We start from the raw sequence: 17,451 nt of genomic DNA on the forward strand, positions 1-17,451 counted from the left end.
AACAACTCCTAAATAGTTTTTAAATATGTAACATATAATGAGAGACAGAAGAAAAAGACATTTAAGTAATATAGTCTTACTTTATTACTTAGAATGAACAGCCACTCTTACAATGTTTAGACAGCTTTAAACTCTTGCAGTTACTTGGCTAGTAGGTATCACAATTAATATTTCTTGCATACTGAGACATTGTCTCAATATGATCTTTAGGCCTTTAAAACTTCTTTATCACCAGAAGCTTTATGTATTTCCTCAGACTCAGATTTAAGTTGTTCCTGTAAGTGATAATATAAAAATATTCATATAGGAAACAGTAACAACAATATTAATAACCTTATAACATTGTCAATGAAACCCAAAATATATCTATATTATTGTAAATATCATAAATTAGTGATTATATAAATGTTTATGTTAATATATATTTAAATGGTTTTTTTGGAAACACAGTATCTTACCAAGTCATAAATTATTTTCACCACAAGAGAGCAGCTGGGACATGTTGCTACTTCTTCCCCTGCCAATAAATCTTCCTGATAAAAATTAAAGAGATAATGATGAGCAGTGAGTAATATTCAATAGAAAAAGAGTAGTCATAAGTATTTTGTAATAACCTTACTAATTTGAAATCTATCTCCACATGGACAAGGGTAATAGTACATTTCGTCATCTTCGTCATACTCAAAGTCCTCTATTTCTATTTCGTCATGGAATATAGTCATTTTATAATATAAATTCCTCAGTTACGAGACTAGTATCATTATTTTTATATTTTATAAATTTTATATTAATAATAGTAAGTTAATAGGTACCTAGGTATCAGCAAAGAGGATGTAAGTACTACGTAATTATAGACGGGTCACGGGACAGCATAAGTGCCTCAGCCTGGCGCAACTCTCTAATAAACTCGAATATGTATGGCATTGCGCTAAAAATAATGGCGGCAAACGCTGTCTCGCTCTAACATATATTCGACTCTTTTGTTTGTTTTGGTTTGTGTGTCATGTGACATGTCATTCATTCAAAATAAAAGTGACTGTTAAGAATTTTTGTTACGAATTTTCGTTTTCATTTAATTTATTCGTGTAATATTCAGGGTAATGCTTAATTATTTATATAATGAATGTGTAAGACTTTCTAAGCTATACCATGCAATAAAAAATGTGTAAAATATGTGGTTTAAAATAATTTCGTAACTTTTATAATTATTATAAAACTATAAAAATTAAGTATTTATTTTTGTAGGCATATTTTTTTTTTCTAGAAGTAGTTAGTATTAGTTACGATCATAAGCTATATTTTATTTTGTACGGCCAGCAAAAAAAATATTTTTTAATTGTAGAAGTAATAAGTATAAGTTACTCTCATAATTTTAAAGCTGCGTTGACACCAGTTACAATTTATTTTTATTTTACTTGATCATTTTTTTTTGTTGCATTTCATTTCATTCATATTCATCAAACCAAAGCGTTCTGTTAAATTGATTGTTACAGAACGGAATATTTTTATTCTATATTTATTTTTGTATGTGCCATTCACAACAGACGATTTAATTATTTGCCATTGATGGCCATTTCTAGTTACGATTAAGGATATTTTTTTATAAAACTTATATTTTTTTATCATGTCGTACCCAATTAAATTCTTTTCACTTCAAAAATTGGAATTAGAGTATGAAGTTGCGGTTAGAGGTGAAACACCCGCAACTACAGTTGCGGATCTCCGTAAACAAATTAATAAACTAGGTCAGTTGTACCCATCTGATGATATTTTGTGTTCACACCTTGAACCTGATGAGGATTTGTCCAGCTGTTTCGAATTGCTAAATAAAATAAACGCTTCATTTTCTGCTGACGTTGGCGATAGAAATACACTTGCTCGCTATGAGTATCTATACCATCGAATTAAAAGAATTGAATCAGACAAAAGTACCATGGACAATAAATTACAATGCAGTCTGGTTCAAGGAACTTTATGAAAAACTTTTAAATTTAAAAAAGAAAAGTAATGATCCTCTGTTGGTAGCAGGACCAAGCTATGATACTCCAATTCCTCTCACGCCAATAAATGTAAACGTCACATGTGAAGGCAGTAACCGATTTTCATCTGAGTTAGGAAAATTTAAATTTAATGGCAAGACTTGTGTACGTTCCTTTATCCAACGAGCAAACGAATTTAGTTTAGCTCGCAATATATCTGGCACAAAGCTTCTTGCTTACGCTACAGAAATTTTTATTGAGGATGCTCTACACTGGTATCGCGGTATTCAGGAACAGGTTTCAACTTGGGACGAGCTGACTACTCTGTTAAATCAGGATCTTGACATCATCCGATTACAATTATCGCCTGTTGTCTGAGATTCGCGCTAAGATTTAAGGTAAGGGTGAAAATATATTAATGTATCTATCGATTTTATCGGGCATGTTTTCCCACCTGTCGAGGCCGTTGTCAGAGGAGGATAAGCTCGAAATAGTAATGCACAATATTCGACCTTGCTATGCGAGTACATTAACATCATCTGTTGAATACGATTCAATAGAACAACTGAGATCATTGTGTAGGAACTATGAGAATGTGCAATCACGTTTGTCTCAATTTCACGAACCGTTGGCTGCGACTACAGATACCTTAGCACCAAGATACAGGCAACAACAATCATTATAATTCAAATAACAATAAAAATAATAATTATAATAAGCAATCAATTATCCTAAACCTAACACTACTAATAATAATAATTTTAATAAGCAGTATTTACATGGGATTACTAAAACTACACGATATTAATCGCGGACAGTCTTGAGGGCCTTCAAAGACTAGTCAACTCCGTAGCTTCCGTCAGTGCTGAGTATGGTATTAACATCAACACCAAAAAGACGAAGTACATGGTAATAAGCCGTACACCTGAGCTTACCACTTCTTTATCCCTCAATGGTCAAAGTCTTGAAAGGGTTGCCAAGTTCCGATATCTAGGCACAATGGTTGACGACTCAGGAGATCACAGCCTCGAATAATAGAGTTAGATTAATAGAGTTAGCACGCAACGCCTTTTCAAAAATGAAAAAAGTACTTTGTGACCGGAACCTAAACATCTCTCTTCGTAAACGCATAGCGCGGTGCTATGTCTTTTCTGTACTCCTATACGGCGTAGAAGCTTGGACGCTGACAGAGGCTATGACAAAAAAACTGAAAGCGTTCGAGATGTGGGTGTACAGACGTATGCTGAGAATTTCTTGGACAGAGCGCGTACGGAATAGCATCGTGTTAGAGAGAATGGGAAAGGCTACAGAGATACTTACGTCTATTAAGGAACGAAAGTTAGAATATTTTGGACATGTGATGCGTAATGCCAAAAAACATGAACTCCTTCAACTAATCATGCAAGGGAAAGTGGCAGGCAGGAGGAGGCCTGGCCGCAGAAGGATATCGTGGCTTAAAAACTTGCGCCAATGGTTTGGGAAGAGCACAAGATCTTTATTTAGAGCAGCTGTGTCGAAAGTTGAAATTGCCCTAATGCTTGCCAACCTTCGCAAGGAGACGGCACGTTAAGAAGAAAAACTAAAACTACCGCTACTAATAATCTATACTGTCCCCGTTGCCGAGTCAAAACGCATAGCTACCGAGACTGTCAAAATCCAGAAGTAATTTGTTTTAAATGCGGAGCCAAGGGAGTGAAAAAGCCTGACTGTCTCAAGTGTAATCCAAATTCAAAAAACTAGTATCGCAGAATTGTAACAGTTTTACTGCAGTTAAAGGTCACCACGATAAGTAAGAATGGGATGATTGGCTGGAAACTGTACGAAAATTTTTCGCGTACTACAAAATTGCTACAATTCTGCATGACAAACCGTTTGATGATACTCGTCCCTAAGTATTTACGTTTAATATTTATTAAAATTAATGATATTGAGACATCGGGTCTGTTAGCTCTGGAGCGACAATTACAATTATTGGCAATGGTGCTCATGAAGTTTTACTTCAGCGTGGCCTTAAGTTGATTAAAAACGATGAGTTATCATGTGCCGCACCAGGGGGAAATTCTTTTAGCAGTATAGGTTATATCAAATTGCCTATACATTTTGAAGGCAAATTTCGTATTATAAGAGCACTCGTTGTCCCAGGAATTAAAATGTCGCTAATTTTAGGCATTGATTTCTGGCGAGCTTTTCACTTATGCCCAAAATATTTAGGTTCGCTTTATTTATCAGTTGCACCGCTTAAGGACTTAAATGCTAGCATTAATTCAGGAAATTTTATAAATTCGTATGAAAATTTGGATAATTCTCAAAAGGCTATTGCTGATAATGTTATCAAACAATTTCGTGAAATTTCTTTTGAGCATCGTGGACTAGGTCAAACACATTTAATTACTCACCGTATCAATACCGGTGATTCTCCACCCATTAGACAGAGATACTACAGCCGATCTCCTGATAAACAGAGGATCCTTGTCGAACAGATAGATAAGATGCTACGGTTAGATGTGGTTGAGCCTTGTGAGAGTGCATGGCAATCTGCAGTGCTTCTAGTCACCAAAAAGAACGGACAGACTAGCTTCTACCTTGACAGCAGGAAACTTAATTCGGTCACAAAGAAAGATGCCTATAACTTGCCTTATATCTCGGAAATATTAGATAACTTACGCGATGCTAGGTTTCTTACTAGTTTAGATTTGTCTAAAGCTTTCTGGCAAATCTCCATCGCTGAGGAAGATAGAGATAAGACGGCGTTTTATGTTCCAGGTCGAGGTACGCTTCGTTTCAAGAATACTCCGTTTGGCTTAACAAATGCTCCCGCTACGCAACAACGTTCAGTTGATGCCCTATTAGGTGATGTTGGTCATCGCATCTTTGCTTACTTGGATGACATTATCATTGTCAGCAGCTCTTTCGATGAGCACGTATCTCTCCTGCTTCGTGTCCTGGAAAAGTTGCGCAAGGCAAACTTGACCATAAATCTGGAAAAGTATGAGTTTTCAGGAATCAGCTCAAGTATTTAGGTTATGTGGTTGATGCGAATTGATTACGTACCGACCCAGATAAAGTAGAAGCCAAACTAAATTACGCTACTCCTACAAATCGTAAGGAGTTTAAGCGGTTTCTAGGCACTGCTACCAGGTATGGTCGGTTTGTGCCAAATTCAAAATTCAAAATCAGCACAATCGCAGGATCGCTTAACAAGCTGACATCTAATAAAAAGAATGCTCCACCTTTTCATTGGTCTGATGAGGCTAACGCTGCTTTTAAGAAGCTCAAAGAACGTCTGGTTTCCGCCCCTGTACTTTCTTGCCCGAATTATGATCTGCCGTTCGAGGTCTATATATATAGGAACTATAAATGGTGAAGAGCATCCTATTGCGTACATGAGTCGAATCCTTAACGGCAGCTGAGAAAAACTACAGCGTTACTGAACGCGAAGCTTTGGCTGTTCTTACTGCGTTAGAGCATTGGCGTTGATATATGGAAAACGGGAAACCTTTCAGCGTTTATACTGACCATAGCTCCTTAAAATGGTTTCTTTCATTAAACAATCCAACGGGTAGGCTTGCACGATGGGGTTTACGCTTGTTGTCATTTAACTTTGAGATAAAGCACCGACGTGGTGTCGAGAATGTTATTTTAGACGCGTTATCTCGACCTGTAGCTGTTTCTGCTGTTGTCACTGCCAGATCCGTCATGACTACTAGTTACGATTGTTTTAAAAATATTTTTAATAACTGTCGCACGAAACCAGAAACTTTTCCAAATTATCAAAATAAAAATGATTCTCTCTTTCATCTAATGAAAAATATTAAATGTCAACTTACCAATGAATTTACATGGAAAGAAGTGGTTCCTCATGAACTACGTGAAAAAGTAATAACTGAAAACCATAACGAACCAACGTACATGTCCAACTTGCTTACAGTATAAAGCCTAAAACCACGCTACGCTCGGAGAAATGGGTCGGCCTCAGAAGTACTCTCGACCATATCAGATGATATCCATCGATTTAATGGGTCCTCTTCCAGTGACTCGTAAATAAAATTCTTATATTTTAGTAATAACTTGATTTTTTTCCAAATATTGCCACATATTTGCATTAAAAAAAGTTACTTCAGACATTATAATTAAATTTTTAGAAGAACATACATTTCTCGTTCACGGCGTCTGTTAGACCGTAGTTTTGGACAACGGTCCTCAGTTCGCTAGTATTGCTATTAACAATCTCTTTAAGAAATATAATGTCCCTAACGTATTCTATACACCTAAATATTATTACCCCCCAAATAAATACAGTGGAAAGGTATGGCAAAACAATTATAACATGTCTTTCTTCTTTCGTTGACAAGGATCGTCGTTCTTGGGATACATTTATTCCAGCTGTTCAATTTGCCATTAATAACTCAGTTAATGAGGCTACAGGATTTACACCGTCATAACTTGTTTTCGGCCGGGAAGTAATTATTTGTGGCTCACTACCTAGACAACGATTTAGGTGATGAAATTTTTTTTATGCCCAGGGACGTGTATGCTCAAAACCGTGGTTGCATGAGTACTATTTTTGATAAAGTGCAAAAGACATTATAACATGCCAACGCAAAAAACACAGATAATTATATCCTGAGGAGGAAGTACGGCACTAAAGTTCTCGTCTGACATGTCTCTATTGTACCGTTTCTCAGCCTCTGTTCTTAATTTAACTATTTCAGTACATTCTTTATCCCACCAAGGTGGAGAAGGGATATGGCGACTAGGTGACTTTTTCAAAGGGAATGTTTCATCTGCAGCTTGTAGTAGTGCACTTGTAAATGCATTGCTACAATTATTAACTCCATGCGATAAATTGGATAAATTCGAAATATTAAGGTCTACGGCACTTTTAAATTTATCCCATAATTTTTCATTTTTGAGTTTATATTTCAAACGTGGCTTTCTGAAAGAATTTTGTAAGTAACGCGAATCATTAGTCGGAAATGAAACAACAATTGGGAAATGATCACTTCCTTATGAGCTTGATAACGTATGCCATGTCATACATGAAGCTAAACTTGGCGAAGAAAGGGAAAGATCTATTGCACTAATATTTTCGTTTGGTCCTGTGCGTCTGGTAGGAGCACCAGAATTAATTATACAAATATTATGAGAATCAAGTATGTCTAACAACATTTCAACACAATATGTAGAGATAGAACATCCCCAAGAAATATGATGGGAGTTGAAGCTGGCTTGAGCCAAGTCTCAGAGAATGCAAATAAACAAGCCTTATACTTGTTTATTAAGTATATTATTTCAGATTTTTTGGAAACTGCGCTTCTACAGTTCCATTCTAGAATTTTTTGAAGTACTGCCATTTTTAAGGGTTTCTGCATTGTTGAACAAATCAATTAAAGATGCAAACGAATGCGTTGTACGGTATTTTAATATTAGACTGGGTTAATGTCTGAATGAGAATTTGAATGATATCTGATGTAGTCAATTTGGAAATATTTTCCAATGCACAGCCATCTTGGGCTGCAGGAGTGTGAAATTCTTTGATTATATTTTGATAAGCCTGTTGATTATAACCATTATTTGATTTAGGGGGTGTAAAACGATTTCTAATGATTGTTTTCCTATTTGAACAATTTGGCTGTGACTGATAAGATGAATGAGGGCGAGTAGATAGATGGACTGAAGTTTTATAAGAAACTGATGTTTTTCCTGCTATATAAGCATAGGATTTATTAATAGGAGGAATCAATTTTGCTGCTTCCCCATATGAGATGCATTTTTGTGCCATAGAAATTTTAATTTGTTTTTGACGGCCATACTCTGGATAAGATCTACTAATAGCAAAATGATTACCTGAGCAATAGCAACAAGTAACATTTACATTACAAGAGTCACCAGTGTGCTCAGAATCACATTTGTAACATTTACATTTTGATTGGCATTGTAATTTCGTATGTCCAAATCGAGAACAATTGAAACATTGTATAGTTGGGTATGTGTATAGTTCTACTGGTAAGGAATTAAAACAAACGAATATACGTTCCGGCAGGACCTGGCCATCGAATGTCAGAACAACATTTTGAGTAGGTTTCCAGACAGGAGAACCCTCCACTGTAGTCTTATAATTTATTCGTCTAACCTTGAGAACCTTACCACAACCACTAGGCACTGACACATTTTCAATAACATCCTCAATTGACCAGTCCGAGGGCACTCCTCATACAAAGCCCATGCGCATTATTTGGAATGATGGAATAAATGCTTTCAAGTTCATCTTTTCTAAATTGGAATTATCAATAAAGGTGTTAGCATTAGAAAAACTTGAGAAAGATAAAGACATTCTGTTCCTACCTATTTTATTTAATGAACCATTAATAATATTTCGATTTTTTTTTAAGGAACCTGCCAAATGAAACAGGGTGTAGAGTGGTACTGTCATTTGGTGAATTTGTTTCTCTTTGTACGTGCACAATAAATGGAGCTATGTCATTTTCGTTGTACTTTATCCTTCCAATAGAAGTGTAAGCTTTGGGATCTGAACCAATAGAGGATATTGTTGGAATTATTGAATTATTTTCACTGGTGATATTAGATTTTTCTAAAGGTTTATTAGGAACTTCTATTGAAGTATCACTAATTTCACTGCCTCCACAACGACATCCAGTCTTACCACCCACCGCCTGAGCGTGCTTTCTCTTTTTCATATTACAGGTTTTGCAAATTTTATGTAAATGAGATCTTTTGCGTCTTGTACGCTTGGAAACAGAACTATTCGTGTCCATTTCCAGCTCATTAGTTGTCGATACAGTAATAAAATTAGCCGCCAGGGGAACTATCTCAGCCCCCGGGGCGGTCAAGTCAGGCGACTTGTTCATATTATGATATTATAGATAACCATTACCTGGACTCTAGCTAAACACTAAACCTATTATGTTAGCACTAAATATAAATATAATTTACACTAATAAACTATACTATTACTGATAAAATCAAAAATGAAAATTCAGCGAAAGAAAAAGGACCAATCGATTCAACGTTTCCCGCGCTTTTTTCAAAGATTACCGTTAGGCGCAAGCGATAGGTGCAGCGACGGAGACGCCACAGATTATATTTAATCAAACGAGCGTCTAACCGAAGTTGTCCGAACGGCCCCGCCCGGGTCACCTTGAGCCGCGAGTGGTGTCCGAATCGCTTTAGATGAGAGTCACAGTATTGCTAATGACTGGCCTTTTACGCGACTGACTTAGCCACGTGTAGTCATTACAGCAGTAGTAATATCAAATTATATAAAACTAATTCATTCTTTTCTCAATTAGTATATGTTTTCTCCCGCATTAGGGAGTAAAATACGTACTAAAAAACACCGTTCGATTAACGTTATGGAGCTCAAGACACGTCAACTTCATCACGCTAGAAGCAGCTTGAACGCGGCTTCGGTAGCTAACCACGTGCGACTTCCACTGCGGAACCCCTTTCTCCGACCCGGGTCATCCCAACATCTTCGGCCATACACACAGGGGAGTACTCATAAACCAAGAGTAAAAGCAGATATTAAGGCCATACTCACGACCATATAAATTTGTGTGCCACAAGCCAGCCGCGGCAAAATTTGATAATAAATTGCTCGGTAAGCGAATCTGGTTTTATTTACCTGGAACCAAGTAAAGCCGCTTACCGGCACGCTGCCCCTATTTTGGCGTATTAGCCGCTGGACGGTACAATATGAGATCAATAATATTACAACTCCTAAGACTACTCCTGTCAAAACTATTGCCATCTAAAAAGGGCACGCGAGGACTACTTCTATAGTGTTAATATTCTAAGACCTCATTAATGAATCACTCATCACTGACCACTGTCACGTCATGACTCACAAGTGAATAGTCACGTCATTGTTTCACTTTAATTTATCAGTAGACGAGGAAGAGGATGTTCGTAGCGGTCTCGGCTTGTTGAGTGATTTTATTTATAGTGGAGCAGTGAATGAAAACCATATCTTCGAACAGTACATAATATTATACCGTTATCAAAATGTTTAGCTGGCTAAGAAAAGAAGGTGAAAAATCGGAAAGTATCGAAAATGTAATCGAAGGACTCAAAAGGATATACAAAACGAAACTATTGCCATTGGAGTTACATTATCAGTTCCATGATTTTCATTCACCCCAGTTAGAAGAGCCAGATTTCGATGCAAAACCTATGATACTACTTGTCGGACAATATTCAACGGGAAAAACCACATTCATTAAGTACCTTCTGGAAAGAGATTTCCCCGGCATTCGAATCGGCCCTGAACCAACTACGGACAGATTCATCGCTGTCATGTTCGACGAGAAGGAAGGTGTCATACCCGGCAACGCACTGGTTGTAGACCCCAAGAAACAGTTCCGACCGTTGAGCAAATTCGGTAACGCATTCCTTAACAGATTCCAATGTTCCACCGTCGCGTCGCCAGTGTTGCGAGGCATATCCATTGTGGACACGCCCGGCATTCTCTCGGGCGAGAAGCAACGTGTCGACCGTGGCTACGACTTCACCGGCGTACTTGAGTGGTTTGCGGAGCGCGTCGACCGCATAATCCTGTTGTTCGACGCCCACAAGCTAGACATATCCGACGAGTTCAGGAGAAGCATAGAGGCACTGCGGGGCCACGACGACAAGATTCGTATTGTGCTTAACAAGGCAGACATGATTGATCACCAGCAACTCATGAGGGTGTATGGAGCCCTTATGTGGTCGCTTGGGAAAGTGCTGCAAACTCCAGAGGTGGCACGTGTATACATTGGATCATTCTGGGATCAACCTCTCCGTTATGATGTAAATAGAAGGCTCTTTGAAGATGAGGAGCAGGACTTATTCAGAGATATGCAATCATTGCCCAGAAATGCAGCTCTGAGGAAACTGAATGATTTAATAAAAAGAGCACGCCTGGCCAAAGTTCATGCATACATTGTTAGTGAACTTCGGAAAGAGATGCCTTCAATGTTTGGTAAAGATGGTAAGAAAAAAGATTTAATAAAGAACCTAGCTGCTGTGTATGACCGTATACAACGAGAACAGCAAATATCTCCTGGTGACTTCCCCGACATTAAGAAAATGCAGGAATGCCTGGCAAATCATGATTTCACCAAGTTTCATCCTTTGAAACCCAAGTTGCTAGAGGTGGTGGACCACATGCTGGCCACAGACATTGCTCGTCTCATGGACATGATCCCACAGGAGGATGTCAATATTGTCACTGAACCGCTCATCAAAGGTGAGTTTGTTATAATATCATGCAGCTTTGTAGTATTAAGATGTAGCTCTCATATATATATATATATATATATATATATATATATATTCATTACAATTCATTACAACCAGTACATAATCTAAGAAATAAATTTATAATAAGGTTCTGTGATAAGTGAAATACTCGGTAAGATATGAAGTCATAATATAAGAGGTGTTATCAGATAACAGCCTCAATATGTGCTTTTATCATGATAACACTGCACCTATGTGCTCTATCAATAAGTATACTTGCTCAAGCGCTAGTTTATTTTTCATGATACCATTATATTTCACTGGTTGCGAATGATACCCACTGCTATGATATTGGTTGTGCTATTCTGTCTATTTCTACATTTACTTTGTTTGCCTTTTGTGTTGGGAACTTATATACAATTATGTATTTGAATCTTTTGGAGATGACATATTGGTATTAACTTGATTTTACAAATAAAGTAAATTAGTATTTAGGATTATTTTGAATATGAAAGTCAGGACCCTCATGAGAGTCCGACTGGAATGGTTGATGTGAAATGGCTGTTGTCTTGCATTTTGTCAGCCCTGATATTCCATTCATACATGTCCTGTGCTCTGTCTTTCACCTTAGAGTATGTTTTATGATACCAACATATCTTATTAAATAAATAAATTATTTAGGGTATTAGATGGTGGTCACATCATCAGTAATGAATTTATTTACAATTGGGAGATATATACTAATTTACATAAAATGTTTGTCCACTTCAGATCCTATTCTTGGGAATGGCTCATGTTTTTTGCTATCTTTCTTAAGCCGGTTCTGCTGCATCAATTTGTATGTTTAAAAAATTGTGTCATGATGACAAATGATTTCAACAGCTATGAAAGACATTACTATCACCACTAATACATATATTTATTTTTGTTAATTAGGCTAGCATCTAGTAATAATAATAAGCTAGAAACTAGAATTATGTCTATTGTTATTGGTGCTATTATATATTATAGAACAACAAGTATGTATTTCAGCTAATTTTATGATCACACTGTTAACTTCGCTGCGTAGCAAGAACACCACGCATGTTTGCTTGGGATCTACAGACTCACTATCTTTCTCCTACTTTCTACCTTTGTGTATCTTTCTTTGTCTCTCTTGTGTTGGAATATTGAACACTACTAGTTGCTAACACTCGCGATGGCCTGTAACAGATATACTACGAACATGCGTTCGAGTGCAACTCATTCACTCTCGCTCTGTCTTACACATAACACAACCTTGTTGGAAATCGCATTAGAAGTTTCACTTCAAAAACAAGTTAACAAAACAATCTGTCCGCTTTATCTGTTTTTGTTTGTTCTTGTTTCATTTCAAAAATGAGTTCTTAAGAAGAAGACATGGCTGCTGTTCTAACAATAGTAGATATAGTTCTGAAAAGAAGACACTGTGTGTTCATTCAATATTTAAGAATTAAAAATTAATGATAGGTATATTGGTATGAAAACCTTTTTTGTTGCTCAGACAGTGATTTTCAACAGTTGTTATCATATATATAATCTCACAAAATATAAAAAAAGATGTGGAGGAATGATCTATATGCTACCATTTATTTTGATGAGTGTCTATATACTACCATTTAACATCCCAAAGAACCCGTCTTTAACCAAATAGAATTATCGCTAACTACAAATGACATATCCTCATTCAGTGAATGCTAACATATTATATGTTTATTTCCCTCCCCACAGGAGAATATGGGTGATGGATAAAATCACTTGTTGTGGAAGACATGTTTAGAAGTTTTATTTTACACAACTGTCGAGCCATGCCCCTAATCGGTTTATAACACATGTTATTGTGTTAACAAACACGAAAACACAGGGCAGCAGAGCCAGCTTTACATTGATAACATTGGAATATTACCCAAGGGTTTTTACAATTTTTCCAAATACAAGGCAATCTACAAACTACATTATGCAGAACAACTTCTTATCAATATTACTGTACCTTGATTGTTATGCTTCATATATTCCCTATTTGAATACCTACATTTAGATATTTAGTTTCAAATAGGAATTTACTACAATGGACCAGCAACTGTATGAATCAAATAAATTAACATAAATGAGAACAATAGGTTATTCTGTTATATATTTCAATTGTATATATTTATTGCAACAAACATATTTAAATATAAAAAATGAATACAATATGATTTTGCTAACATCAAGTTATGCAATCTTTATTTGTACAAATATTAGCATGTAAGCAATTTGTAGGATGTATGTTAATTTGTCAGCAATGTGTTTATGAGTAAATAATGAGGTCATGTGTGCAAATGTTGGAAGTTGGTGTTCTTCCATTAGATGTGTAATGATTGTTATAATTAGGTACATAACACATAAATATAACACATACTAGTAAGTAGTGCATGATAATGATAGTATTTTCCATTTCTATTGTCCTCACTTGAGTATCCGATAGCCCAACAATGAAGTGTGGTGTTCAAACCGAATGAGTCAGTGGCTATATGGGGAGGTATATCACTATGTATTTGATATGAGTAACATAAATGTTTTCCTTTGTAAACTATTTAATTTGATTGTTCATATGAAAACCAATGCATTAGTAATGGTGTGCCATGAACTGTGACCTCTTACAGTACTATATAGAAACAACACATCTATGAAGTTGAACAATATAACACTAGTGGTCATAATAAATGTATGTTGAATGTCACAGTCAAATTCTCTAATATCTGTGGGCTAGCTGGTTATTATTAGATTAGTGACATTGGAGGTACTCAGTGCTCAGTCACCACCAGGCCTTGCGACTGTAACTCGTATTTTCGACTTTATTTTCCTCTTAAATTTAAATGCTTATAAGTGATACCATGAAATTATGTTTTCAATAAAATATTTAAATATTTTAGATACTTACATTTTTATCGTTCAGAGCCCCAACGGTTTTGTGTCCGGTATCTAAATTAATAAGTGGGTGCGAGAGCCATCGTCTCCCGAGTCCCGGCTGTTGTGTCCACATTACACATTACATAGTATGTGACGCCACGCCGCGGCCGGGAGACCGGTGGCCTTTCAACCTGCAATGTGTAAAACTGTATATCGCATATTCCATTATCTTGTTTGAATTAGGTATAAAATATATTTCAAATATTCGTGTCGGAACCTTAGTGCGCTGAGCGATGTCGAAGGATATGTTACTTGTAATATTATATTTATTGGACTTTATGGATGTATTGTTCGTATAACGACTGGGAATCATCACTGTCCAAATAAGCGTCGGTGTCGCAATAGATTGAACGGTTGAGTTTTAATGTGTTACAAAAGAGTGAGGAGCGGACAACAGATACCATCAAGTGAGCCGTTTGTGTGCTCGTTCTTCTTTACACTTACCATTAAGTTGCTACCTGCTCATAATTACTTGTAATCGTAATGTCTTAACACCATGTATTTGTAATGTTTGTTTCCGAGTCATGGATATTTATTTATATTTATGTTTGTTTAAGTAAGTATATTGTTGTCTTGCACCTATAGTACAAGCCTATGCCTAGTTTGAGGCAAGTGTCAATATTATTATTACTGTTATTATTGTCTTCTTCACGCCCAATTGTAACTATTCCGTATTAAAACGCGAAAGCTTTTAGAACAACGAGCTAGTAGCTGTGTGGCCGGAACTTGCGTGTTCCGGCCACACAGCTTCCGGGCACACTAATGAACTGTAATCACTCGTAATACTTTCCGTGTCGTGGTAACTGGCAACAATGCCCTGCACTGCAATAAAGATACTTTTTTTTGGAATCTAATGGTGACCACCGCTGTTCCTGCTCTGTTGCTCATGGTCCCAAGAAAGATACACGCTTCTGTTGTTGGCTTAACGTACCTATGTCGTACCGAGCTGGAATCACCACGCATAAATATTAAGTCGCATGTTGGCTGGAACTAAATCTCCTTGAGAGTGACTGTGCCCGACATTATTATCTTCCTTCATTGAATGTGGGCTCACAGCAAGAAGGTCACCGCTGCTCCTTATGTCAACAATCGCCGCCTCCCGGGAAACATCGAATACCCTTACTAACACGCAGGCTTAGAGTAGGGCATCATGTCATCGTCACACTCATTAGCAGCTTGCAGGTAAGACGCTCGTCTTCCGCTCCACACTCTTCAAATAGATCAATTACCTAATCAAGTTACGGTCACGATGCACCATTGTTATCTTTTGGTAGTAGCCTGTTAGGCCTTCATTTGAGTAATGTTATTAACAGCAGCCTTCGGCGTCACCATCAATCCTGCGTCGGTCTATTTACGTCACATTGGCAAGGCAAGGTCAAACAGCTTGATAATTGAGCGCCGTTTGAACTGAATGATCGTCGGCGTGACAGACGCGGTGAGGCGTGCCTCGCCTTGCTCAACACAACACACAAACCGTACGAATTATGAATTACATTGTCGTTTGAGAAAAATGAAAAACACGAAGTTCATTATTCGCTCGGCCCCACTGCCTCTGCAGATCAGCTTTACGAGCTGATCTGCTGCTTGCAAGCAACAGACGGTCTGCAAGCATCTGTTTCGATAATCGAGTTACGTTATCTTGGTAGACGACCATCACCATCATTGCATCACTTCTTACTAGGGTGTTCATCAGTATGTTTGACTGAAATCAGTCAGTGTTGCCAGCTGTAGTTGGTTACGTGATATATTTGCGCCGTGTGGTCGGAGCTGGCGGGGTGTATTGTTCAGCAGTGTGTACTCCGCTTGTCTGTCCATGTATAACGCCCGTATTGTCACTACTCGCTGTCCTTACCGACCACTCCCTACAGATACATATTATTTCGCAACTTCATTTCTTATTTACTTGTTTTTGTTTGGTAAATGTCTCCAGACATTTCGGCGCTGTTGTAAGTACCATACATATTCGTGGGTTGACTGACTATCTTATTAAATGTAGTAAGTAAGCACGTGTTTTGTCATGATCTTCTTGCCTCTCACTGCCACTTTGTGGAATCAATTACTGGCTGTACAATTTTCTCGAACCGATACGTTAAATTCCCTTGAAAGTATCGAAACGGCTGTATCTTTTATCTGAACATATAAGTTTGATTTTTACAGCTTTAAAGACAAAGTTTTAATATCATCTCGATGGACATAAAAATGATCCTATAGGGTTATAAAATATTAATATTAAATATTTGATGAGAGTCATTATAATAAACGTAGTAATTATTGAGTAATGATTGAGTGTTGGCAACACTACTCATAGTGAAGCGTGTCCTAATTTAATCAGTCAGGTGATAAGTTATCGCGGTGAGGTCAGCACTGGACTCCGGTGATTGTAGACGAACTGCAACAAACAACAGGGGCAACATACAACCGATGACCGGCGACCGCTACACCTGCAACTGTCTGTCGACGTGTTATACTAATAAATCATTGTATTTGTTGAATACAATTATTAATTACTATAGTAATCACGACCGTCGTGTTTACGAAGAAATCTTACTCAAACGGTTCATGAATTTACTAATTATTTGATATACGATAATTTATACACTTTATTCTTTATTACTTTTCATGAAATAATTTCTATTATTTAAATACGACTCATATATTGATTGCAGCACCTTACAAACTAATTTGTTATGTATATATCAGCCATTGTAAATTTCCCTATTTGACTAAAAGACTGGCCGTTGAGTTTCTTGTATGTTTGTTGCACTCGTTTTTCTCAGGTCCGAGGCATAATATATATATAGGTAAATATAAGATGCGTTACCGGCCTTTAAGGTGGGAGTATGCTCTTTTATTGAAGGTCCCTAACGGCAGTTCCCAATATTCAGTCTATATCTAACTTGAGATAAAAATCTTAACTAACATTTACTTTTCTGTCCCAATAAACTTATCGACGGTAACTCACCTTATCCGTGCACGCTGTCTGTCAATGGGACGACGTATAGCTTACCAGTGATATAAGTTTGTATGGAAATTGCAATTCACGGGTCCCAATATAAGGCGATAAGAATGACTTATCGGATATATGAGGCCAGCTTCAGATACTTGACAGCTAATTACTGACAGTAGAAGATAGTAATTTATCTCTATCTGTAGATAGTATATTGGGAACGGCCGTAAGTCGTCACGGTTCGAAACAGCAGCCGGTAATTCAAATCAAATCAAATGAGACTTATTAATGTCAAAAAAAATTTTTTCGTAA

At 37.0% G+C, this 17,451-nt stretch overlaps 2 protein-coding genes across 2 annotated transcripts in view; one reads left to right on the forward strand and one right to left on the reverse strand.

Moving 5' to 3' along the window:
* Nucleotides 1–60: 60 nt before the first annotated feature.
* LOC126977475 (diphthamide biosynthesis protein 3) lies at nt 61–806 on the reverse strand. Its single transcript, XM_050826313.1, has 3 exons — nt 615–806; nt 459–533; nt 61–275 (listed from the first exon to the last, which is right to left on the reverse strand). The coding sequence occupies exons 1-3, from the start codon at nt 720–722 to the stop codon at nt 207–209; spliced, it is 252 nt and encodes an 83-aa protein (XP_050682270.1). The 5' UTR covers nt 723–806; the 3' UTR covers nt 61–206.
* A 9,041-nt stretch (nt 807–9,847) lies between these two features.
* Nucleotides 9,848–17,451, forward strand: part of LOC126977068 (EH domain-containing protein 3) — a 43,614-nt gene continuing 36,010 nt past the window's right edge. Inside the window, exon 1 of the mRNA XM_050825763.1 lies at nt 9,848–11,229. Within this exon, the coding sequence (XP_050681720.1) occupies nt 10,005–11,229 (1,225 nt within the window). The 5' untranslated portion in view covers nt 9,848–10,004. The remainder of the gene's footprint in view (nt 11,230–17,451) is intronic.

The sequence above is a fragment of the Leptidea sinapis genome, chromosome 2 (assembly GCF_905404315.1).
Source record: "Leptidea sinapis chromosome 2, ilLepSina1.1, whole genome shotgun sequence".
NCBI lineage: Eukaryota > Metazoa > Arthropoda > Insecta > Lepidoptera > Pieridae > Leptidea > Leptidea sinapis.

What these genes read in the sequence shown, in the direction of transcription:
- LOC126977475 (XM_050826313.1), bottom strand. Translation starts at nt 722, where the DNA reads ATGACTATATTCCATGACGAAATAGAAATAGAGGACTTTGAGTATGAC. An exon ending in ATAGATTTCAAATTAGTAAG is followed by an intron (nt 534 to 614) that starts GTTATTACAAAA and finishes AATTTTTATCAG; the next exon opens with GAAGATTTATTGGCAGGGGA. An exon ending in TGAAAATAATTTATGACTTG is followed by an intron (nt 276 to 458) that starts GTAAGATACTGT and finishes TATCACTTACAG; the next exon opens with GAACAACTTAAATCTGAGTC.